General features: G+C 44.5%; 1 protein-coding gene across 1 annotated transcript in view; it reads right to left on the minus strand.

Annotated features, from left to right (window-relative positions):
* FERMT1 (FERM domain containing kindlin 1) overlaps positions 1-26,812 on the minus strand; it is a 323,796-nt gene that overhangs the window by 10,082 nt on the left and 286,902 nt on the right. Inside the window, exon 13 of the mRNA XM_078649519.1 lies at positions 12,103-12,227. Coding sequence (XP_078505645.1) covers positions 12,103-12,227 — 125 coding nt within the window. The remainder of the gene's footprint in view (positions 1-12,102; positions 12,228-26,812) is intronic.

Consider the following 26,812-nt stretch of genomic DNA (forward strand, 5'->3'; position numbering starts at 1 on the left):
AGTATGAGTGACTGTATGGGTGAGTGAGTGGATGGGTGTGTAGACCTAAGAATCAGTGAATGAGTATGTAGTTACTGGTGTTGGAGTGTCTATAGTTTTGAGAATGGCAGTCTGTAATTTAGAGTGGGTGTATCAAAGGTTATATTAGGGTGTGAGAAGATGCATCAAATTATCACGTGGATGATGTCATCAGTGATGTCATCAGTGATCATTTGAGATGTGATCAGTAATATCACTGACCAGGTCATGAGTGATGTAATATGTGACATCATCAGCAGTGCATTGCGGGGGCACAAGTTATAGTTAGCTGAACTAACTATAAAGGACGAATTTCACTGGCTGAAAAGTCCAACTAACTATAATGTCCCTGAAACCTGTGTTTTTTTTCAGTGAATTTCTAAGGTTTTTTAAATGCTAATATAACGTGCCTGAAACCTATGGTTTTTTCAGTGAATCTCAACGCCCCTAAGAAGTCCCCTTGAATCCTGAGGGTCTTTGGGGGCCAACTAGCCCACCAGGTACCTCCAGTAAGTGCCACAGAGCTGTGTTGCAGAGTGGTGCTTCGAGGCCACACTCCTTTTTACACCACCTGCAAACGCGGCTTCGGGTGCACTGCTGCTTGGAGGATGAAGTCCACTTGTGTCCTCAGGACACAAGAGGACCTCATCACCCCACCAGCAGTGCATCAGAAGCTGTGTTTGCAAAGTGGTGTAAAAGGGGCATGGCCTCGGACCACTTCTCTGCATGCACCTCTGTGGCGCTTACTGGAGGTACCTGGTGGCCTCGTTGGCCCCCAGGGACACTCAGAATTGAAGTGGACTTAATCCCCCAATTCAAAACGTGCCAAGCGGCGTGTTTGCACACTTGTTATATCAGGCCCCACCCCCTCCATGCACCACTGTGCAAACGCAACCCCTGGTGCGTTGTAAATTGGGGAATTAACTCCCCTCGAATCCTAAGGGTCCCTGTAGGCCAACTAGCCCACAAGACACCTACAATTTGTGCCACAGAGCCGCGTTGCAGAGTGGTGTAAAAAGGGGCATGGCCTCAGACCACCTCTCTGCAACGCAGCTCTGTGGCACAAACTGGAGGTACCTGGTGTGCTAGTATGCCCCCAGGGACCCTCAGTATTTAAGGGGAATTAATTCCCCAACTAACAACGCGCCAGGGGGGCGCTTTTGCAGTGTGGTGGAGAAAGGGGGCGTGGCCTCCCTTCTTTTATATTTTTGGGCCCCTGAAAACCCCATCCCCCAGGGCCTGACCCCTCTTAATTCATGGAAAAAAACCCAGGTAGAGGTCCGCTAGGCCCCCCTCCCGAGGCCAATTTCACCCGGGGACCCCATCCCCGGGGCATGGCCAGTCGTTTGCCAATGGACAACACAAAAGAACGCTGGTTTAAAAGGACACCTGCTATAGTGTCCCTGCTAGGTGAGAGTACCCAAGAGAATGCTTACACAAAATATACACACGGTTTATTTGAAAGCGTATTGTGTAGGCTGTCAGTGCTCCTTGTCAAAGATGAACATGCAGCTTGTATGCATGCGCTGTTTGAGAAGGCATAGAAATTGCAGGACACCATGGGAGAATAGCCACCACAGATGGATCTAAAGACAGAAATATCCTACAACAAAACATATCTTAGAGAATTGTAGCTAAAAGAAACTTTACTCCAGCTGTTTATATAAAAATCTAATTTATTAAGGGTGGGAAGTTAATACAAATGGACAGGAAAACCCTGTTTGGGACCCCCCATTTACCAAGCCCCCTCTTGACGAATCACCCTGAAACTTTCAACACACAAAACAAGCAGTCCAACCCATTTATTTTTGAACATTTCACAAAGATTTGTCAAATGGCGCCAAAGATATTGGCAAATCAAAAAACGCTTTTCCTATGGAAACTAGGTCCTAACTATAACTACCTACTGGCGATGTGCGTATATATACACCTGTTTATAACATACTAGCATTGCAATTGACTTTGAGTAGCCATGGTAGGGATCATTCTGTCTGAATATTTAAAAGGAGTCTAGAACTAGGCCCATTAAGAGCCAATAGATGTATAAGGGTCTTTTCTCTAGAGTCTCCGGAGCAGACTTGTTAGCTTCGAAGAAATGATAATGTTTTTAACACTGCACTTGCACTTAAGTTTAGAACACACATTATTATCACAGCACCCCGAGGAGGGCATAATGGTTTGAATAAATTGAGGCTATTCTAATGTTTTGACTACCCACATGGGTCAGATAGATAGGGAGATGTAGTTCTGCACTTTACTGTAAGCGAGTAGGGATCAAGATGTGGAGGATACAGGTCAGAATAAGATGATCTGAATGTATTAAATAACCTCTTGAGAACCATGTAATGTCACCAGGTTTGAATATGCGATACAGATAGATTTGTATAGGGGTAATTACCCATGTATATAGTCATGTATAAATGTACAGATGCTTTTACATTTTTATATGTTTTTATCTGTATATATATATATGTATATATAGCATCTTAAGCATCAAAAGAGATATGTTTTGAGGTTTCATGATAGATGATGTACCTTTGATTTTTAAATTAGACACTATGTCTTCTATGAATTCCCGACATCGCTAGGTGTATGCAGTATGTCTTCACTGTTTATGCAATGATTAGAAACAGCCGTTGCAAATCAATGTTTTTTAACTATATAAGCCCATGACACATCATGTGATCAAGCCTCCGGGTGGAGGCGAAACGCGTCATGGTAGACTGCTGTCGAGAAATTTTGCACGAATAAAGCACCGAGGATATTTGCACAAAAACGTGGGTTTCACTCTTCGTTATTCTGTCTCTTTGGGAAGGAGTAGCAGTGAGTGGCGACTTTCGAATATATATATATATACACATATACATATACATATACACACACACACACACACACAAATAAAATAATATTTATTTGTAACCACTTTTTTAAATGTAACAATTTCTCTGCAACTAACCATGTACCTTATCTCTCTATATAATCAAGATTGTTATGTATATTTAAACATTTACATGAACTTACCTGCAATGTGAAATCGTTTTGGTGGGCTTCACCAAGCGTTCCTTTAAATGGTATGGTAAGTCAAAGAGGCAAAATTCCTACCACCTCATCATAATGTTTATGCTCCAGATTATGTGTCCCGACCTAGCAAGAAGGGACCAAACTCTCAAGGGCCAAGCCAACATATTCTTTTGGTCAGTTCACATGTTCTTGCAGTGTGTTTGTAAATACACACTCACTCCCCCCCACACACACACAGATACAATATCAAGGACATAGTAATCTGTGACAGCCTTATCTAGTGGTTAATGGTTGTCTGATAAGTAGTTTTGACTTGTTCCTGCAGTTAAACATGTGCTTGAGGTGACATGAGTGGGCTCAAGCATCAGTATTGTCCATGCAGCTAAGCACTGAGCTGGTCCTTCACTTCTTGCCAAAGAACATAGGGTGATGTTCATCCGAGACCTGGCTGTGAAACCTACTGCTGTGCTAGTAACTATGGGGACTCGAGAACTCAAATGATTTAGCTCCAGAGTAAACACTAGATGTGAATCCATGAAGACCAATGCACCTTGATTGTTATACACAGGCGAAATTGGTGACAAATGAATCTCCATACAGGCAAATGAAGACCAGCTACTACGATGTTTCAGGCTTCAATGTTAGTTTAAGGCTGCACTTTGGATTTTCCTTTGGTATAACGGTCACCTATTCTCTAGTTCTAGGAGTGGCTCTGTCAAAAGTCAGGTACTACTCAAATGAGATTGCTAGGCCTCTTCTGTTTCATTGGCTTGAACTGTAGTATATTCGGCAGGGTGAAATATGTCAGGACGCCAATTAATCGGCTTTGACAATGCTCTGTGATAAACACAGAATCCTAGAGCAAATAATCAGGTAATGAATGCACTTTCCCTCAGCGGTAGCTAAATCCTTTATCCCCCTGAGACATGGACGGATCGTCTGGCCACATACTTCCACGACAAGATGAAAAATATTCAGGAGACCTTTCTAACAGTAACCCCTGTGCCATGGGACAATGGTGAGTTAGTTTCCTCCCACATTCAGGCAAGTGTACCATATTTGAATCCGTTCCCATTGGTTCCCTTGGAAACATCTTTAGAAATCTTGGAAGGCCTTAAATCCGCCCCCCTCCAATCTAGACAGGTTGGGTCCCTGATATGTGGAAAGGGCTTAAATCCTTCCCCTACTCAAAAAATAAACGTTGGATCCGGAAGAATCCTCTAATTACAGGCCAATATCTCTGCTTTCTTTCTTTTCCAAGGCATTGGAAAAGGCCTTAAAGCAGGTGATTACAGCTTTCATGGAAACCAACTCCATTCTCCACCAGAGTCAGTTCGGTTTCAGAACAAACTTTAGCACTGAAACAGCGCTGCTGGAGGTCTCTGAAGCCATTAAGGAGGTTCTGGACAAAGGTGGAAAAGCCGCACTGATATTACTGGATTTATCTGCTGCTTTTGATACCGTTCCCCATGACCGTCTCCTGGTTAGACTCCAGGAATGCGACTTTGGGGACACAGAACTCAATTGTTATGTTATGTTATGTATGTTATAATGATTTATTGTGCGCACAGCTACTCCAGCCAAGGAGCGTCCCGGCGCATAGACAAGGAGAAACATAACACAACAGAAAGAGGTAAGACAGAAAAGGGACAGCTAAACCAAAAAAGTTTTTATTGCTCTCCGGAAGGTCATGAGGTCCTCTAGTAGGCGAATTTCAACTGGGAGAGAGTTCCAAGACAACGCAGCTTTTACTCTGAAGGAGCGACCCCCCATAAGACTGAGTCTGAATCTAGGGACTACAGCAAGGGCTTGGCCCTGAGAGCGGAGGGTGCGATTGGGGACATAAAAAGAAAGACAGCTGGACAAGATGTCGGGGCCTATCCCTCTCAAAATCTTAAAGGTCAAACAAAGGACCTTAAAGAGAATACGCTTCCTCACTGGGAGCCAGTGTAGGGAGCGAAGGACACTCGCCACCGGGCAAAATCTGGGCAGATTGGTTTGCCTCTTTTTTAAAAGACCGTAACCAAATAGTCTGGTCTCCACCTTTTGCAGCCCACATTCCCCCTTCAGTGGTGGGAGTTCCTCAAGGCTCAATTTTGAGCCCCACCCTTTTTAACATATATATGGCTTCACTAGCATCTCTGGCCGAGGCACACAGAGCTAAAATAGTATCATATGCTGACGAAACACAGCTTCTCTTCACATGCGATAAAGACTCTGATTTTAGTGGAGAATTGATGAATTCATGTTTGACCAAAGTGTTCTCCTGGTTACAGGCCAATCAGTGCAAGTGTAATCCCCAAAAACCCGAGATTATTTTCTTTGGCAACCCAACTAGCAGCGTATGGCAGAACTGGTGGCCAGCAGATATATCTCCCCCTTCTACCTCTTTTAGTACAGTGAAAAATCTGGGGGTAAAGATGGATGAGAAGCTCTCTATGCAGGCCCAGATTCAAACAGTGGCAGGCTCCTGCTTTGGCATGTTGAAAATGCTAAAGCAGTTCCTGCTGCTTCTATCCATTACTCACAGAAAACTGGTAGTCCAAGCTTTGATAATCTCTAGGCTGGACTACGTTAACATACTGTATGTGGGACTGCCGGAGTATCTTTAGTCAAGGCTGTAAGTAGCCCAAAATGCGGCGGCGAGAGCAATTCTCTTGCTGGGCCCAAGAGCACGGATGTCCACATGTTTGGAAACCCTGCACTGGCTTCCAATCTGCAAGAGGATTTATTTTAAGGCCAAGGTTCTTGCTTTTAAGGCCCTATACGGCATTGGTGCCGGGTACATCAGAAATAGAGTCCAGTTCTACTGTCCATGTCATACTCGAAGGTCCTCAACACGTCAACTGGCACAGGTCCTTAAATACCATTGAACACGGATAGGGGGGTCACTCTTTTCAGGTTCAGGCGCCCCAACTGTGGAACAATCTTCCGATGGGACTAAGACTGTCACATAATCTCCTAGCTTTTAGGAAATTATTGAACACCTGGCTATTCCAGCTGTAATACCTAATTATGGTTGTCGCACGCACAGAATCTGGTTATTTTCACGCCACAGCGCCGGGACACTCGATTGAGTAGCTGAGCGCTTACATATACCCATTTAACATAACATAACACTATAGACCCAAAACTTTCAGGTCACTTTCAGAGGAGGTGTTAGAAATGGGGGTCTCTAGTTGGCAGAGATAGCCACCTTTGTCCAATAGGGCCCCTTGCTTCTAGTCAGGGTAAGGGGGATACACACTTTAGATAACCCTGTTCACCTGTTGGGTAGCTGGCACGAGCAGGCAGACTTATCCCAAAGGAAATGTGTAAAGTATTTGTACTCAAAACACACAGTATTACAGTGGTAACACCACAAATGAACACCTCACCAGTTTAGAAAAATAAAATAAAGTATCTTTATCTAAACTCAACAAGACCAGAACGACAAAAAACCAACATACATGTATTAAGAATATGACTTTAGAAAGGTTTCAAACAACTGGGTCCACAGAAAACTATGGATGCGTGATTTCTCACAAAGTATCTGTAGATGCATCAAAATTCACAAGACCAAACAGCCGCAGAGATGGGAAGCATCAAAGAGATGCGTCAGTTCCTGAGACCATGGGGAAGTGGTGTGACAGTTCTGCTGCATGCAGGAGAAGGGAGGCATCGAATCCGGCCTCTAGAGGGAAGTGATGCGTCGATTCCGAGACGGTTAAGGTCTGTGGGTGATGAGTCGGGAATACCTGCCACACAGTTACAATGCATGGAAATCCGGGATGCGTCGGCAATCTATGCGTCGGCGTGCAGCACTGCGTCTGTTTCTTCAGCCACGATCACTCGATGCGTCGGTTCTTGCAGCGGTGATAGGGTCTGTGTCAGTTTTGGCAGTATTGCGGCGATGAGTGGAAAATCTTCTCACATAGCGGTGCTGCGTCGGTAAAACAGCCCTCAGAAAAGGCATGAAAAAGAGAAAGCCTGACCCACGCACCAATAATGAAAATACCAGACCATCTCAACTGGAGCTTGGAAGAAAAAGACTGAAGGTTGAGAGCGAACCAGAGATGTAGTAATGCATGGGTAAAGTGGGCTCTGGCCCAGGGCCCTAGCCTTTCAGGGGGCTCCCTGACAGAGTCCGCTCTGTTCTCCAGAAATTTGCCCCAATTACCTTGAATATTTCTTATACAGATGGTTTTAAATACTGTTTTCCTTTAATTTACTTTTTATGTACCTGATGTGTGAGTCTAGTACAGCCATTTTGCAGAGAAATGTTGTGTTTATGTTTCATGCAATATACATAAAAAAAGTTTCTTTAGATCAAAACAAGGCCTAACATAAGAAATGGGGGCGTGTCACAGAGATTATTTGCAGTAATATTGGTGAGCTGCTGCTATGGTACAATATTGAAAACACAGTTAAATATCCCTGAATATTAGATGTAAACACATTTAGGCCCTTATTTATGAGAAGTGATGCATTGCTGTTTGAAAACAGGGATGCGTCACTTCTTAGTGCGCCCTCCTTGCGACATGAGGGATGTGTCATATTTTCTGTATGACGCATCATGTCGCAAAGAGTTACAGATATGTCAGAATTTCTGATGTATCTGTAGGCGCAAAAGTGATGCATTGCTGGGGTTTGTCGGAACATAGAAGCAACTCCAGCAATGTGTCCTTTCACATGGGGTAAGCACCATGTGAGAGGGCCTGCATCAGTCTTACGCCTGCTTTGAGGCAGGTGTAAGATAGTGACGCAATGGCATCCTAGAAGTGGTGCACTGAGTTCTCATAGATTTCAATGCACCACTTCTACTAGTTGCGTCACTCTGCAAATAGTGCGCAACATGGCACATTTTTTATGCTGCTGGTGCGTCACAAAAAATGACACACTTGCAGCATAAAAGTGAAGCAAGGCCTCGTAAATAGGGTCCTCAGAATTTGGACGAGTGTTCCTTTGCACTGTCAGGGACCTAATGAAATAGTATACTTAATAAAGTGCACAGCTACTCAGACTAAAGTGTCCTGGCACGTGACAGCGGAAGGAAAACTTGTGTAAAAGACCCATCAGTTATTAAAAAGCCAGGTTTTTAAGTTCTAGAGTAGATCTGTGGTTAGTCTCAGAGACTCAGGGAGTCTATTCCACAATTTTGCACCTAGAAAGCTAAGGGATCTGCCTCCAGTGCGGGCACGGCATATTTTAGACACTATGCCCAGGTTGGCATTGGAAGATCGTAGGCAGGGCCGGACTGGGAACCGAAACCGGCCCTGGCAAAGAGCTCAGCCGGCCCCCCTCCTCCCAGGGGGGTTGGGGGTGCGACAGCGCTGTTTGCTGGGGCCGGTTTTCGGACGATTTTGTTACAGGGCCGTTTTTGTAGCTATGCTGCAAAAAACGGCCCTGTAACATAAACGGCCCCCTGGGGCCCAAAACCGGCCCCCACCCATGCGGCCGACCGGGGGATTGACCGGTGCCCGCAACGGCCAGTCCGGGACTGATCGTAGGGGGTCTAGATATTGTGTAGCGATTAACGCGCTTATTTAGGTAACCTGCTCCTTTGCTGTTCAAAGCTTTAAAGAAGATGGCCATCACTTTGACGTCAATCCATTCTTTTATGCGGATCCAGTGTAAAGACTTAAGAATAGGGGTCATACTAGATCTGGGTTTAGGCCTCAGGATGGCTCTGGCCGCCGTGTTTTGTACCACTTGTAGGTGCTGGATAAGGGATTTGGGAAGACCGAGGTACAAGCTATTGACTTAGTCAAGTGTTGATGTCACCAAAGCCTGCACCACAATCTTTCTGCTCTCAAGCAGTAACAGTGGCAGGAATTTTCTTTTAGCATCGGAGTATACCAAAGCAAGCGCCAGCTAGATTTTTTATTTGAAAGCGCATGGTGAGTGTCTTGTCTATGACAATTCCTAAGTTTTTGACTTTCTTCCCTTCTACGGGGGGGGAGGCTGATCTTTTGGCCACCAAGAGCTCCAGTCAGGCGTTTCTGGATTACCAAAGAAAACAACTTCAGTTTTGTCAAGATTGCACTTCAGCTGATTGATCTTAAGCCAGTTAAAATCCTATGTGAGTCAAGACCTAATCATTTTCAGTCAAAATCGGTTCCTTTTTCACATGTCAAAATCAGCTGAGTGTCATCAGCATAGGAAACAATTCTGGCACCCTCTTCCTCTACTAGAAATGCAAGGGGGATATATATATATATTATAAAGAGTAGGACTGAGAATGGAGCCCTGAGGGACACCTACATTCATGGCCGGAACCGGGGATAGGAAAGGAGGGAGCCAGATGTCCTGAGATCTATTTGCCAAGAAGGATGACATCCATGTTAAGGCAGTCCCCCCAGCCCGATGTTAGCAAGTCTCTCCGGGAGCCGCTCACGTGGGACCAAATCGAAGGTCGCCGACAGATCGAGAAGTTTCAGAACAGCCTTGCCTCCCTGGTCCAGCTTACCCTTGAGAAATTCAGTCACTAACAGCAGAACGGACTCCATACAGTAGTTAGCGTTAAAACTTTATTGGGACTCATGAAGGAGCTTCCCATCTTTAATGTGTTTTTGGAGGGCCTTGTTTACATGCTTCTCTAATTCTTTGGAGAGGTCCGGAAGAAGGGAGATTGGCCTGTAGTTGACAGGGTCCATCAGTTTGGCGTTAGTCTTTTTTTTTAGTGGAAGAATCTTAGCATTCTTCCATAATTTCGGCATGTTGCCTTAGGAGTGGGAACCATTAAAGAGCTGGTTTACCGTGGGGTTTATGGTGGGAGCTAATAGGTTCAGGATATTTGCTGGACATGGGCCGGTAGGAGAGCCAGACTTAATGCTTTGGAGAAGGGTCAGTGACTCTTCAAGCTAAAATTTAGGGAAAGCTAGTAAAGTTGGGGATCCAAGAGGTGACATTTGCTATTAGAACTAAGGCAGGAGGTCAATTTTTCCTCTCAGACGTTAGTGAAGGCTTGTTGGATCATGGACATCTTTTTGTGGAAGAATTGAGCTATTTGCTTAGACTATTCTTCCGTGCACGGCCCTTCCTATGTGCCAGCTTTTGGGGCGGTAAATGATTTAACTATGCTAAAGATTTCCTTGGGCATTTTCTTTCTTGGTTTGAAAGAAGTTTTTCTTGGCTGCCTTCATGAGAATGTAATGAGCTTTTAAGGTGTCTTTATACATCTTCCTGTTCTCAGGCCGATAGGATTTACGCCATTTCCATTCCATTTTTCTACAATTTCTTTTGCTAGATCTGAGGGAATCGTTAAACCAAGGAGCTCCTCTTTAAGGAGCGGGAAACAACCAGTACCGCTGCACCAATGTTGATTCAGAGCCATGAATCTATTGATAGGGCGTCCGAGTCGGGGCAGCCAGACAGCTCTGGTGAGGAATGACCGAGGGCGTGTGCTAACATCGGGATGGATATTTTATGGAACGTCCTGTAATTAGGGACCCTCTGCCCTGCGATAGCCCGAGGGGCTGTGGCAGAGTTGGGAATGACGGATTTTAATAGGAGGTTGTCAGACCAGGTAATTGGAAGAGGTAGGCTTACTGATATGTCAAAGTTGTGAAAGATTTGGTCTAGGGTATGGCCCTTCTCATGGGTGGCCCACGAAATAGATGGAAAAGTTTGCAGGCCTGCAGCGTCTTCAACAAGAAAGTTGATTGAGGGTCTTTTCCATTGTCCATATGTATAGTGAAATCTTCCAGAATAAGGCAGTTATTATATGTTCAGGCTAGGGAGGTGGTGGCTGTATTAAGCTTAGTACTAAAATGTGCAATTGCACCAGGAGGTCTGTAAATCAGAAAACCAGCTATGCTATGATGGGGGAATAAGGTGCAGCGGAAGCCTAAGGACTCTGCGCCCTCGCTGTTTTCCATCGGGATGGGAGAACAGTCTAGTTTTTGATTGTAAATTATGGCGACACCGCCCCCCCTTCCCACTCGTTCGGTCCCTCCTAAGGATTTTAGAACCCGTAGGGATGGCCAAGGTGATAGTAGGGTTGGAGGCTTCAGACAGCGTGGTCTCAGTGAGAAATAAAACATTAGGCTCTTCCGCTAAAAGTAGGTCATCAATGTGTGGTTCATGCTTTTGCATAGAGTGACAATATAAGAGGGTGGCCTCTGTTTTCTTATTGCTTTTACACTTATTTTTGCGTCGTAGGATCTTGAGTGCCAGTTTCTGGGCTGGAGGAGAGACCAGTTGCACTTATTGCATCGAAAGTCTACCTCCAAACTCGGATCGGCCGCTGTACACTGACATAATGGTAGTCGCCTAAGGCTAAGCAGTTTTTCCCTATTGTAATATCGTGGAAGCCTCCGGGACGCTGACAGGCACTGATGGGCTTGCCTTTGGCGCACCAGAAGCGCGCGTCCGCTGCGCGCATGTGTTTTCCATGGGAATATATAGGCTAATGCCTATGATGCAAACTGGATCGCTAATGCAACTGAAGAAGGGAAAACTATATGGGCGGAAGTGAGGAGCTCGATAGTAGCCCCAGCCCTCCGTGCAATCGCTGTATCAGCCGCGGCGGACCAGGCCTGGGGGAAAAGAGAGATGCGAATCGGAGCAGCTAAGGAGGTGTAGGCAAGCAGAATCAAGTAAAGTGCAAGTGTGTGTAGGTAGGAGAAATTGTTAAAAAGCACACAGTAATTCAGCCACACATGTACACTTTAAAAAGTATTAAAAACCTAATAGTAGGGCAGGAAACACCACATCCTACCACTGTCAGCTGCGCGCATCCGTTTTGCTAACGCAGCTGAGGAAGTGGAAACTGCGTGGGAAACAGGGGCTCAAATTGCACCATAAATTCAAACCTGTTCTGTACCATGGCCCCCAAAATATGATTCGCCAAGGGCCCCCAAAATCCTTAAGATGTCCCTGGAGCCAACAGGCACATATCGGACAGAATGATCCTGAGGCAAAGAGAGACTAAATGTACTAGTATATCCAGATAGATACTGACCCAAAGGCATGTAAACGATGAAAGATCATAATTAACGCTTTCAGAGAAATTACATGAAGTACATTATTTAAAAAAAACATTGCCTCTGTAAAGGTTGTGCGTTCTTCACTTGTAGTTACCTTACAGTATAATATGTTAAACCGAACTCTGGCAGTGACTGCCATGCCTGGATAAAACGTAATTTTGCTTCCACGAGCGGTATCTGTGCCACATTTTGGTGTGCTTCCAGAATGCGAGCGGCCAACTGCAAAACACAAAAATGTGAAAGAATGACGTACTGTTGGCGTCATATAAATGTCCAACACATTCTCTAATTAAAATACATTCACCTTAAAGACTCAATAGAATATGATAACCACTGTTTCCACAAAAATTATTCAAAACTTCACAAAATGCCTGATATTTGTTTGCAGACATTGAAACACTGGCAGATTTGCGAACTTGCTTTTGTTCATTTTGTTTATTTAATAATACAGCCAGTAGAACATGTATAAGCACTTTCCATACCACACACACACTCTACAAACCAGAAAAACTAAAATTCACTATAAAACATTGTCATTTTCACAGAATAGCACTGAGCAGCAATGTTTTGGGGCTAGTTCATTTACAGTTTTGAACAGTGCTAGCATGATGTATAGTTTACCAGACGAGCTGCTACGCCACTAGGCGCACAGTAAGTCTAATAGGAGCACACGGAACAGAGACATATACTTATTAAATGACGTGCATTCATTTTCTCGGAGACTAGTCAATGTGATAACCAGTCTAAAAGATAGGCTTAACGTATGTACTTAGATTGACCAGATCATTCCACCTGCTCCATAGGTGATTTCTCCTTGTAGCACGGACTGATATTTGACCTCTTTTTAGGTCTCGCACCTAGCGTTGCAGAGCGCAGCATTGCCCGCGCAGCGCGAGACCTCTTGAAAGGGCTACAGAAAGCTACCCACACACTTGTGCGTGTAGATTTGCTTTCACGTTTTTTTTTTAAACGGCACACGATTGCGCAAAGGCGGGCGCATGTTCCGCTTTTGCTCCGCCCATTCCCACCAGTGGCCAGCACGTACAGCAGCGCGCGTGCTGGCCACCGGTGAGAATGGACGTGCCTTTGCCCCTGCTCCTCTGTACTGCGCGCGCACCGGCAAAAAACATGACTTTAAGCATTCCTGGGGTAGAGGTTTTATCTCGGAGGCATTTTCTCTAGCACTCTTGCTTGACCATTTTAGTGTGGGATTGATACACCATGTTTTAACTGAATCGAAATAACAGATATCTTTGCCGGCTATCCGTAGTAAAGGGTAAATGGAATTGTAAAACCCTTGTTGACTATGACGGTAGAATACGCCCTCCCCTGACAGAGACGCTGTGCCTGCCCACACCGGCCCACACCCTGCACGTCACACAAGGAGCCCTGGTAGCCAAGGGGTCGACTAGTCTAGTCAGAGTACTTTTGTACTTTGTTGAACTTTTCATTGCAGAGTTGATGGTCTTGAGTGCTGAGGTGGAAATGTGATCTTAGCAATGAGTTTTGATTTCTTCTCAATGGATTTACTGTGTGCAGCTACAAGGCAGAGCAGAGGCTTTAGACTTTCAAAAACAGTTATGTAAATGCTGTATTTTATTTTGCCTTAGATCCTTGTGCACTGTGTTGGTAGGTATGTTCGCTAGCATTTATACAGTGTGTTTGAAAATGAAGAAAGTGGTGTTTTTCTTTTTTAAATAATCCCGTTCCTAATAATAGTTTTTTTTTGCCAGAAGGCGCATTTGTACCAGCCTGTTGCCCTGGTAATGTAATGCAAATCATGTAACATGTTTTCAACAAATAATCATATATGCCTATAGTGTCTGATATCTTTCTATAGTAAAAGAACACTTTAAAGAGGTTTTGGTTGGGGCACTGAGGTTGGAAGTGTTCAAGCATGATGCCCATAATAATTCTTTTGACAGATATCCTAACTCCATTCCCACACAAGCGTTTGTAGTCCCTTGTGTTTCATAAATAGATTCAATGGCCTTTAGTATGACTTCTAACGAGCTCTGAAAGTTTGGGGAAAGTTAGATGTTGAACCCCAGATAGCGGGCCGTTGATGACGGTGTCTGTAACCTTTCCGCAGTGCGTGCACGGCCCGAGCCTCTCTGTCGCCAGCAGATGCGCCACGGTTACTACTGTCATGAGACCGCGTGTTCTCAGCTAAGAGCTGTTTAATTGTTCTCTCTCTGGCTGCAGACGCTTTGGGTCTCCTCTGTCCCTCCACGGTAGGTGGGTCTTGCGTTTTATAATCTTCGGTCTGCAGGTGAGAGGACAGTGGCTCGTTCATCACAGATGTGGTATAGGGAAGTGGCAGTGTCTATTGATTCCCTCGCCCACGGGCCATTGTTGTCATTTGGTTTTAGATGGATCGAACACTGGAATATTTTACCTTGGTGAAGGGCCCTGCTGTGTGGTCCTGTTCCGCCATTTCAGGGCAGGATGCCGGTCGCCGGTGACAATAATTGTGTTCTGTGATTGGCAGTGCCATGATCTCCCTTCTGCTTGATGCTTCTGCAGAGTAACCCCCCTTAAATCCAAGCAGTTAGTTAATCCAGGGGAGCTTTTTTCTGGTACTTGTAGTCCTGCTGTTATACAGAGAGATCCATGAATGCCAAGAGAACCTCTATATCTGGTGAGCACCTCCAGGATAGATCGGAGATCTGGGAAGTCGACATTCTTAATCTTTACCTAAACTGTACTGTTAACAATGGGGGTTCCTGAATCGCTCCTCCTTTCATGATCTCCAGGCCTAATGTGGCCATCAGGAGGCCGCCCCTAGTTAAACTTGTTCGCCTCTCATCTGTCCATCAATACCATACTAATGATCTATTTAGTGGCATACAAGTGGCAATTATTAATACCAATACCACATCATAGCACTGTGTGCTGACCCCCGTGCACCATTTTACAGCGGGCCAGCTGAAGCAGGCAAAAGGTAGCCTTGACTGCCGAGGATGTGGCGGAGTGGTCAGATTGTTAGCTCTGGAATTAGGAGACCTGATTGCCCCACAGAAATAGGTAGTGTAGGATTGACACTTTGACTATCGTCAAGGATGTGCCAAATAACGTCATCAGCAGGGGTAAAAGTCCTCCTTTCAAGTATTTTTGTATTACAACAAAATGCATTCAATGAGTTGTAGTTCTGGTTTACCGTAGTTAATGCAATAAAACAAACATAACTAAAAACAATGATTTGCAAACAAAAAAGCCCAGGGTTGTAATATTTCGATCTTGCTTATATTAAGGTACCTTTTCATCCTGCCGTTGTGTGATCCTGTGAAAAATCCCTTTATTTGCTTGAGATTACGTTCCTTGTGCTTCAGAACAAGCATAAACTGCAATAGTATATATGTACAAAGCATTTTTGTAACCGATTGTTACCATGGCATCATATTTACCATATTCAGCATAGCTGCAAAGTTTCCCATGTCCATGTGTGACGTGCTGCTCCAGTCCAGTCCTTTTCCTTAGATTGCTAGGGCTTTTAGTCCTGTTTTATAATTGAATAAACAAGACTGCAAGCCCCAGAATAAACCTGGACTGGAGCAGCACATCATGCATGGACCTTGGAAACAGCAGGGCTGTATCAGCTTGGCAATGCTTAGTGAGCAAGGACGCTTAGTAAACAAGCATTTGCAATGCAATAGGTCTCGCATTATTAAAGTTTGAGCTATTGGTGTTGCATTATTTAGCAATGGCAATAGCTCAAACTTTAATAATGCAAGACTTATTGCATTGCAAATGCTTGCTTGATGTAGTGATGAAGCTGGTAAAGGGAGAGTGAAGGCCAGGCAGAAATTGCCTGAAAAGGGAAGGAATTTAGTAGGTGAATTTAGCTGCCTAAAATCAAACATTCGATAATATGGATGTCATAAGGGGTGTTGGTCGTCTTTGGAAAATGCTAAGGGCCTCATCTACAAGCCCAATGAGCCGCCGGTGCATCACTGTTTTAGATGCACCTGCGGTGCAGTGGGCCTGCCCATATTTACAGGGTCACGTAAATTCACTCTCTGCGACGTTTCATGTCCTTGTAAATGTGGGCCCCTTGCACGCATTAATGATTGTTTGTGTTAGTGCATAGTTGATGTTTGCACGCCAGCCCAGGGGAGAAGGACAGGAATGCGCCTTAAATGCAGTGCATTCCTGCCCTTTTATATTGACGGAAGGAAGGCTTGCTGCGCTCCTGAGCGTCAAAATATAGTACATGAGGACCTAAATGTGGTGCCCTTTTGCCTTGAAATTTGCCATAGGAAGATGAAGAATTCCCCTGATAAAATAACAACCTGGTCCTAGTTCATTTTGTACCATTGGTAAATAAAGAGGACATTTCTGTCCGTCAGGTTGGAGAAGCTAGGAAACAGCTCCAATTCCTTGTATTAAAGTGAATCATTGAACGTGTTCTACCTGTAGATAGTTGGGCACTGCAAATGTGAACTGCCTGTATGTCAGCTTTCAATGTCTAGAAGCCAGGTGGTTTAGTATCAAACGAGTCCCAGAAGATACAGAGACCTGCAAAGGACACTTCTTGAAGTTGAAACATGGTCTGCTCTAAGGCCTATGCCTACAAGTGTACTGGAAGATTGAGAGAGCCACTGATATCCATGTGTCCATTAGTTTACTGGGGAGTATTCATAGGGCAATGAGCCCTAAGGAAACTGCCTAAGTTAACTATATTCAAAGTTGTCAAACATCCATGAGCAATTCTAGTGGATACATGTGAGATGTTTCCAAAGGCATGCTATCAGGACCTGCGGCAAAGCTCTACTGCCTTATAGCTTTGAGTGGCCCATCAAAGTGCTGGGACAAAACTCAAACAGCTGCCCAGAAGATACAACCTCCATAGTTTTCACATGTACTTCAACCTAAATGAAGCATTAACCTTCAGACCAGCCCCTAGGCACAGGATTGAGTGGCAAAAAAGTATGCAATTCCAAAGGCAACATTTTTGCCAGAACAAACCCCAGGCCCTATATGGTGCCACTTAAAGACGTTCTGACGCTTAGCTATTTCCTATTGGCCATCATAGGTTTCCATAAATATTCACATTTGTGAACTTGGATTGGAACTTACATTTGTTATTCTTTTATCATTTCTGTACATGAGGCAAGCAAAAGAGTTTGGGCAGTGGGGTGAAGAGAAAAACAAGACAAACATTAATAAGAAATGTATCAGTAATCACAATGTGATAAAGTAACTTGCTGCGGACAGATTCTCCATATATGGTATATATATAAGTCAATTCACAGACTTTCTTCATTTAACCACCGTACTAATAAAATACTAAAATGGTTCTTCATGGTTAGTTCCATAAGAATTCCACATTGTTAGAGCGCACTTTTGGTGGTATGTGTCCCCCGTTTAGATGTTTTCTAGGCATGCTAATAAATGAGTAATGCTTCATTTAATTGCCTATGCATTTCTAGGTGGTTTAACAAACACCATATGAAGTTTCGCCTTGATTGATGGTGGCTCCTCCGTGCATATAGAACACAGAGATACTCAGATCCAGAGGTAATATTGACAACCGTTGAGCAACGTAGTATCATTTGTGGTTTCTGGATATCCATTACTTAATTGAACTTTTGTTATTCATTACTAGTTCAGCTCAAGGAAACTGAAAAACCTGAGCATCCTGCAAATTCATGTGGGATCATTTCGAAATGCTTCATTTTTTAATAAAACACAGGTATGACGAACATCTTCAATGAAAGTCTAATAATAAACAATAATAATAAAATGCATCCTAATGCCAAAAACAGTGATGCAGTAATTTGGATTCAGTTACCCAAGGGATCTTGAATATAAGTTCCAAAGATGTAAAGAGAATAAGTTCTCTGTTACTTGAATAAAGTGGTCTGGTATATCTAAGGGTATATTTAGTGGTGTAAAATAATAGAGATGAAAATGACTAGGTTAAAGTGATGAACTTATAAAAAAGATAAATTCTTAAATGTTTTTATTTATTTTTAGAAACAATGGAGTCAAAATGTTGTAAAGTCCTGAAGAAGGTGTAAAAGAGAAAAAGCACCGAAACGCTGCGTCGACTGTTTTTTTGATTAAATTTTGACTTATTTTATGACTGTATAATCATGTATGAGTTTTTTAAAATTCTTTTTAATATTGTGATAACATGTTAGATTGTAACCCCATTGGGAGGTAAATAAATCATTCTTGATTAATTTTTTTAAAAAGACACAAAACTCTTCTGCTTGATATATTTGAGTGTGTTTACAAGTTCATCTAAATGGTTTGAAATTGTGTGACTTAGTAGGTACATCTGTACCATATAGTGATTGGTGAATAGTAGACCCCCTTACCCAGACCACTCCCAGTAGTACTTACACCAGCCATTGGCTGTTTTTGAAGACAGGGTATTCTTTATATTTCTACTGTTTGAACCCCCCTCCCTGTACAAAATCAGGGGTACCTCCAAACTTTTTGACGCCTTTCCATGACAGCATGGTGTGAGAAAAAGGGTTGTTGATTGAGTCAGGTGTGAGCCTTGGTCAAGCAGCAACCCCATCTTTGTCAGGGTGAGGCACCAGCGAACCATAAATAACCTGTGATCAACCCGATGGCTGCTTGGCACAGAGCATTCAGTCCTAACTTATAGGCAATGTGTAAAGTATTTGTCCAACACTTCAAACAGTAATAAAGTGAAAATACCACATAATACAAAGGATCCCACACCAAGTTAGAAAAACAGAACTTATATTTTTATCAAAATAGTTTTTATTGAGTTTTATAGAGACAACAAATAACAGCAAGGTATATCGTATAGTCCCCCCTTCATACCATTTACATGCTGTTGTAGAATATAGTGTCTTTTACGTTAAGAGATCTCCTTTCTAATAGTATAGGTATGACATACTAAACAATAACAATTCCTAAGTAATCATATCCAATTGTATGAGAAACAACCACCCTTCAGACTCCCTCTATCACACGAGCGAGGGGAGAGGGAAAAGGAAAGAAAAAAACTTCAAAGAGAAGCAAGGGTACATGAATGAGACACAGTCTGATTAAATCAAGGGGCTTTACTAGTGAAAGCTCATAGTCCAAGATATGGTCGTCAAGGGAGGCAGGAGCGATACTGAAAGGGAGCTAAGACCCGAGCATTAGAATTGGAAGAGATAAAGCACCCTAGTTCATATGGAGCATGCAGTCAGTGGTAGACCTCTGGAAAGGTAAGATACCAAGGGACCCCAAGCAAACTCACAATTCTTGAAATCATCTAGAAACATGTCCATCAGTCTCTACATTGTGAGAACTTGCCATAAGCGAGCATGCCGCCCTTTTCTTCAAATCCGTGTCTAATGCCAGTTGGCGGAGCCGAAGGAAAGCCACATGATAATTCTATCCCTACAAGTTTGTCATTTAAGTGTGGCATCACGTATGCCCAGGAGTGCAAAGCCCAATATGTTCAGGATCAGGTATTCTAAGATGTCTTTAATTTGGAACTAGTGTCTAAGTCGGAAAAGGGCAGCTCATTGGACAGTTCCACCATATGTGGCAAAAATCCCTAAGGAGTCCACAGCCCCTCATGCACAAATCCGAAATGTTGGGAAAGATTAGTGGGAGAGAGATTTCAGTCAAAGAGTATTTTGTAGTGTGCCTCTATCAGACCTATCGAATTAATACATTTTGGAATGTCTCCCCATAATTTGTGCTATTTTATCAGAAATATCTTCCTGAGTATATGTTCCCAAATGTTAAATGTCACAACTTTGAGCTAGTGAGTGTGGAGAGCAATAACAAATATGAAAAGGAAATTGTCGCCCACTCATTTAACAAATTGCTCAGTAGGGTCAGATCTTATGTGGCGGCCTGTCTGACCTTGGGATGTAGTGTCCAGTGTCTGAGCTGTGAACAATGGTAATGCTCTGTGTCTGGAAGGTGGAACTCCTTCTTGCAATGTTTTAAAGTCAAGACATCCCAGGTGTGGAAAAGATCAGATAAGTTAATGTCCCCCTCCTCCCTCCAAGTATCAAAGAACCCAGGTAAAAGAGCCAGAGGAAATTCTGGATTGTAGTGCAGTGGTGTAGAGGGAGAAGGGAAGGTGGTCCACCATGCAGCCTTAATGACCTCATCCCAAACTTTAAGAGTAACTTTTGTTGGGATACTGAGGTATGCGTTGGGTAGGCAATCTGCTTTTGGCTTCCATAATACATGCTAAATAACTCACCCCACTATCGCCCTGTCCATATGCAACCAGTTTTTATCTGATTTATGAAGCAACCATTCTGAAATGCCTCCGGCTGAGCAGCAACCCCGTGGCTATTGAGTATTGGTCTCTAAACTTGTTCCCATCTCCCGCCTGTGGCCTCATGATAGGCTCCCACCTGGTAGCCACATGGTCCGGTGCACTTTAAGGGTGGAATAGGGTCCTTCTGACCTGAAGAATTGACAACAAATTAAAATGGCAATGAAACATGTCAGCCGCACCACTTAAAATGGTCTAAACATGGTATGTGTTTTTTAACCATGAGTGCAGGCACAACAAATTAAAGATGTATGCAGTGTGCTTTTTGCAACTCATTTTTAACCTTTTTTTTTGCTTGTGTGGAAGAAGTATCTCATCCGTTCATAGGGATCTGTAGGGAGTTATTGAGATGTGTACCACACATGATAAAATGTTTTTAGATTACACACACAACATTCTTCTGCACTTGTTTGGGTGTTGGTTCCGTTCCCTATGTACGAAATTTGTTGATGAAAGAGTAAGCAAGTTGGCAAGACCCTGCCAATCGCTCTTTGGTGGTTGCTCACGTGAGGCATTTCCTATTGATACACTTTTTTCTTATATTTATGATCATGGCAATGCAAGGGACCTGGTCTATTTTTTATAAAACACACCTAATAGGGCTGTTCATAGATATGCACTAGAACATTCCCTGCTTAAAATTAAGAAGTGGGACAGCCTGAAAGTATCTACTGAATATTTGATGGATAACAAGGGCTTTCTTTGTGTTTTTGATTGTAAGTGGAGGGTGCCCTTGATGCTTCCTTTTTCTCTCTATCAGTGGAGGCGTGGCTTGCCAGCACCCAAGATGGCCGTTTTGATGTAGAGCTCCAGCAGTCGCCGTAGCTTGATTTCCCCATATCCGCCACATACATGCGTTTTGGTGGCCCAAGTTGAGGACTGTGACCCCCTGGATGAGCTGCGTCACCCACCTTTTGAATGGAAGGAATCGGTGGTGGGGACCCGGAGAGATTGGAGCCGACATTCTGAACTGCTGCAGAGACAGAGCTTCGGCCGAGACGTCGCACGGCTCTCTGAAGCAGCGTGGGTCTTCTGGGGCCGCACCAACTGCCTCTCTACTGCCCCCGTCGCTCTTGAGGCCCTCTGGAATCCCGCCTCAGTGGTTGGTGCTCTGGTTGTTTCCTACTAGGAGCCCCTGCCCGTTGGAGCTTGTGGCGGTGGACCGCGAGGGCTCCCAGTCTTCAGGGCCCCACCGGACTTCGGCTTGCACTATTATCACGGGCCCATGTGGCATGTTGGAGGCCTATCCTGGGTTCCCGCCTCCCCCCTGGGGAGCTTGGAGTGGCATTTGGTGCGTCTGCCATTTTGCAGTTCCTCTCCCCCGATCGAATCGAACCGGACCAGGTGGGATTCCTTTGTCTGGTGTGCCGCGGGAATTGCGGTCTGCAGGGAGCCTCCTGGTGAAATTTCAGAGGGACGGTGCAGCGGGGGTCGAGGTAGACATTGGGGTCACTGCGTAATTGGGGCTCTCCCCCTCTGCGATGTGCTTCACAGCTGGTTCTTTCTGTGTATGCTGACTGTGACCCTTACTGGATACAATGCTTGCCTAAACTCCCTGGGTTGTCATTGGGACAGCTATTCAGCTTGGCTCATCTTGGCTTTTGCCATTTTGCAGCTTGGAGAGCTCACCGTTGTGTTCTCTATGATCGCATTTGCCCTAATGTTTCCTTTGTCCACTGTCACCCACATCTGGCTGTGGCCCCATGTGTCTGAGCCCACCACACGTTCGAACACAGCTGTGATGGCTACCGCCAATCCAAGCAGCCTCCAAAGTCGAGACTTGCTAAGTATGCACATACCAGGTCAGATGGGGTGGAGGGTCATAAGGGTTCACCTAACTCAAAGCATCACTCAGAAGGCAAATAAAGATTCCATCTCCACCCTTCGACAATCTAATAAAACGTTAGAAACCACGATCAAGCATCTTCAAGCGCAGTCTTCGGATCTAGAGACTAAGCTGTAGGACTACGAAGGGAGAGCGTGCAGAAACATTGTATGAATTTTGGGGGTACCGGAAAGGGCGGAGGGACAGGCGGCAGATCTGTTTGTAGAGGACCTCATTCAGAAGCATTTGCAGCCTCGTTCCCTGTCGCAATTGTTTTTGGTGGAACGTGCTCATAGGATTCCTGGGGGTCCCCCCAAGCCAGGGGCCTATCCTTGCCACACCCTATCCTTGCCAGAATCTTCAATTTTTGGGACAGGGATGCTATCCTGCAGACGGCGAGGGCTGCTCAAGTTTGAAAATTCCACCATCACCTTCTTCCCAGACTTCACTTACAAAGTGCAACTACAATGCAGGTCTTTTTTGGAAGTAAGGCTTGCACTTAGAAGTCATAACTTGAAGTATGCTAAACTCCGGGTACAGGCTGACTGAAAGACATGGTTCTTTCAAAGCCCAGAGGACACCTGAGACAGGTTGGAGGGGTGGCGATCAGCAGAAGCGCGGAGACCCTCTTCCCCGTCTGGCAAACTTTGAACAGGGGAGAGTAACACCTGCAAGGTCGCATTGGAGGAAACTGCACCTCGGTTGTGGCAGAAGTGTGTGACGCTGTTGGGATATACTACTGAGGGTCAATGAGGACATTTGAACAGTTCTCGATTGGTTCAGGCTGATGGCTGACTTGGGAGTTTCGTTTCAGGGAGTCTAATAATTTATTTATTTATTTGCAGAGTTTTATATAGCGCAAACTAGACCCGAACCGAATCAGGTATCAGAGCGCTGAACATAGCACCAGTTACGTTACATGAGGACGGACACACATTCATTTTAGGCACGGGGAGATTAAGTGATTTGCCCAGAATCACAGGAGGTTTTGGTGTCGTTACCGAGACTCGAACCCAGATCCCCAGGTCCAAGGTCGAGCGCCCTAGCCGTTAGGCCAACTCCTCTGGACTGGCCACTCTGTTCCTCATTCAGGGCGTTTATTCATGTCTCAGGATGACTGGTGGGGTTGTGGGGGGGAGGCGGGACAGTTTGGTATTGTTGGTACGTGTTAGGCAATTATTGTGAGAAGCTTGTTATAATGTTTAATATTGGGCTTGTCTATCGGTCCTGAAAGGGTAATTAATGGACTACGTTCTTGGATGTCTAGGATAAGTAGCGTTCTCCTATATACAGTCTGTTTGTTTTTGGGTATACAGGCGCTCTGCAATTTTGGGGGGGGTGGGCAGTTTTAAGTCCACGCTGCAGGGAAGCAGGGAGGGGGGTAGTATTTAGTAGTTCCTGGGGTTTTGTTGGTGCATTTGCATTATGATTTTTTCGCAGTCCGTTTCAAGTGGTCATCCTTAACAGTCTAAATTATAGTCGTGTGGATAACCACTGTAGGAGCTTATGATTATTTTGTATCTAATTGCATATATCTATGGTATTGTGGGGAATTTCTAAGATGTCAGTAATATCCCCCTTGTGTTTAGGGGGTTGGGGGGGCCCCACATTATTTTAAAGGGTGAGTGCGGTTGATCACATGGGCCCGTCGTTTGGCCGTCTCAAACTTCTCTCCTTGAATGACACTGGTCTGGGTGATCGGATCAAGAGGGGTATAGTACTGCAGTATCTTAAGCGACAAACTCTTGACTTGGTACTTCTTCAGGAGACTCACATTCAGGGTCCTTCTTACTGTGCGCTTACCAGGGGGGATGTAAACTCGTAGCCCATGCAGGTTATACGCATTGTTCTAGGGGGGTTGGCATTCTGTGGCGCAGTTTCCTCCCTTTTCAAGTTTAGAACATTATACATGACCCTTTGGGTTGACTTGTTTCGGTCTCGGGAAGATGGGAGGGTAGGTCTCTCAATGTCACATCCTTGTATTTCACCCCCAAGATTCACTCCACCACCTTGAATGACTTGGGTATGCATCTGTTCACCACAGAACTACTAGAAGCCAGACGCTCCTGCAGACGCCTAGAGAAAACCTGGTGAAACCAGAAAACCATGGAATAACCACAGGAGCACCCTGAAGGAATACCACCAGCACATAAGAGACACCAAATGGACCTTCATAAGAAACAAAGTCCAGACCAACGCAACCAACGCCAAGGAATTGTTCAACGTCATACAGCAATTCGCCAAACCCCAGCGAAGCCACGGACGCACACCTTCCCAAGAACTCTGCGACAAGAACGGCTCCTACTTCCATTTGAAGATCAAAAGCCTCTACAACAAGTTCAATGAATAGAAGCCAGACACCACCCCCCTCACCGCCGACAAGCCATCCTTCATGACCTTGACTCCTGCCACCACTGACCATATCACCACGACCACAAAGAAAACCCACTCAGGAGCCCCAACGGACCCCTGCCCACCACACATATTCCACAGGGAAGCCGCTGCTGTTGCACCCGAACTAGGATGGACCATCAGTGCCTCCTTTATGTCCGGCATCTTCCCAGACGACTGGAAGCAGGCAGAGAATAAACCCCTCCTCAAGAAACCTACAGCCGACCCGACGAACCTGCCCATCTCTCTCCTCCCCAAACTACCAGCCCATCTCTCTCCTCCCCTTCGTGGCCAAAGTCACTGAAAGACTCGTGAACGCCCAACTGACCACCTTCATTGAAGAGAACTCCATCCTGGACACCTCCCAGTCAGGATTCCGCAGCAACCACAGAACCGAGACCGCCCTCCTCTCCGCCACCGACGACATCCGCATGATACTCGACCAGGGACACACTGCGGCCTCATCCTTCTGGACCTCTCTGCAGCCTTCAACACCGTTTCACATAGCACGCTCGCAGCCAGACTTCACAACGCGAGGATACAGGAAACCGCCCTCGATTGGATTCAATCTTTTCTCTTCGGCCGAACCAAGAGGATCAGACTTCCTTCCCTTCCTCTCTAAACCCACCGACATCAACTGCGGAGTACCCCAAAGATCATTGCTCAGCCCTACGCTCTTTAACATCTACATGGCCCCCCTCGCCGCCATCGTCAGACAGCATGGGCTCAGCATTGTATCCTATGCCGACGACACATAGCTCATCCTCTCACTCACGAAGAAGCCCGAAGACACCAGACTCTGTTTCCAGGAAGGAATGAAGAACGTCGTAGCCTGGATGAAGGACAGCTGTTGAAGCTCAACTCTGAGAAGACTGAGGTCCTCATCCTCGGACCCTGCACCTCCGCATGGGACAACACCTTGTGGACTGCCACCCTCGGGAGCCTGTCTACTCCCAAGTCCATGCACGGAACATCAGCATCATCCTCGACTCCTCCCTCTCCATGAACCGTAAGATCAATGCCGTCGCCTCCACCAGTTTAAACTGCCTACGCAAGATATTCAAATGGATCCCCCGACTGCAGAAAAAACGTCACCCACGCACTCATAACCAGCAGACTGGACTACGGCAACACCCTAAATGCCGGTATCAACAAGACCCTTCTACACAAACTCCTAACCATCCAGAATGCCGCAGCCAGACTCATCCTTTGAATAAATAAAGATTGGAGGTATCAAAATTGCCCTCTATATGTCTTCATATATATCTTTTAGCAACTGCCCTATAACGAGTTTTTAATCCTCCCTCTCATCCACTAAAATAAGACGGTGGCTCCAACGGGCACAGTAACAGGATTATCACAAAAGGTACATTTAAATAATCCCTTTTGATGCCTCAGATATTTGTTATAAAGCATGTGAGGTGCAAGATCTACATCTACATATTGTTTTAATGCAAAAGAAAAGATGTTATAATATTGCATCTTTTTTTTAACCAAGAGCCCCATTCAAGAGGCAAACACGGTGGTGAAACACCTGAACCCCCTAAGATTATGTAATTGATTACACATAATCCAACTAAAGTTTTAAGCTATGCTTCATAAACGATAAGATCAACTCTGCCCTAGTGCCCATAGGGGTAGATCATGTGCTGCAAAAGTAATTTTTAGGAATGTGTCATTAGGAATGTGAATGTGTCCAATGCTTCTTTACGAAGTGTTTCTTTTAGAAAAAAAGACTTTCTGCTGGTGTTGTGATTTTGAAATAAACTTTGCATGTAGACATTTGACAATGAGAAAATGTAATTTGAGGTTAAACGACCCAACTCATAGCGTCTTCCTTAAGACTGTATTTTTGTACAAAAGAATGCCTTAGATTTATAAAGAGAGGCGCAATTGTAAATGTGATTCTAATCATCGACCACTAGGGTACACAGTACATGCTAGGATTCTAAAGTAATGTTTTTTTTATATCTAGATTTTAAAGAACTAATTTTCCGTCCTGATGAAGGTGAAAATATTCGTCTAACACCGAAACGCTGCGTCGACTGTTATTTGTAACTTTTTCTGTATGGTTGAAATATCCACATGACTAGATTGTAACCCAAAGGGAAGAAGACTAATGAGGACATGAATATACACCGTGGTTTTATTGAATAAATGTTTTTTTAATACACTTGCAACCGTAATAAGAACATTTCTTTAAGAAACTATACTGTGATACTTAATATAGTGGTAAAATATATGTTTTGTAATGATAATGTTGAGAAAGTTGACACTATCTCAAGACTAAATACAAAAGTATCAGTTGTGTTTAAT

This window comes from Lissotriton helveticus, chromosome 6 (genome assembly GCF_964261635.1).
Source record: "Lissotriton helveticus chromosome 6, aLisHel1.1, whole genome shotgun sequence".
Taxonomy (NCBI): Eukaryota; Metazoa; Chordata; class Amphibia; order Caudata; family Salamandridae; genus Lissotriton; species Lissotriton helveticus.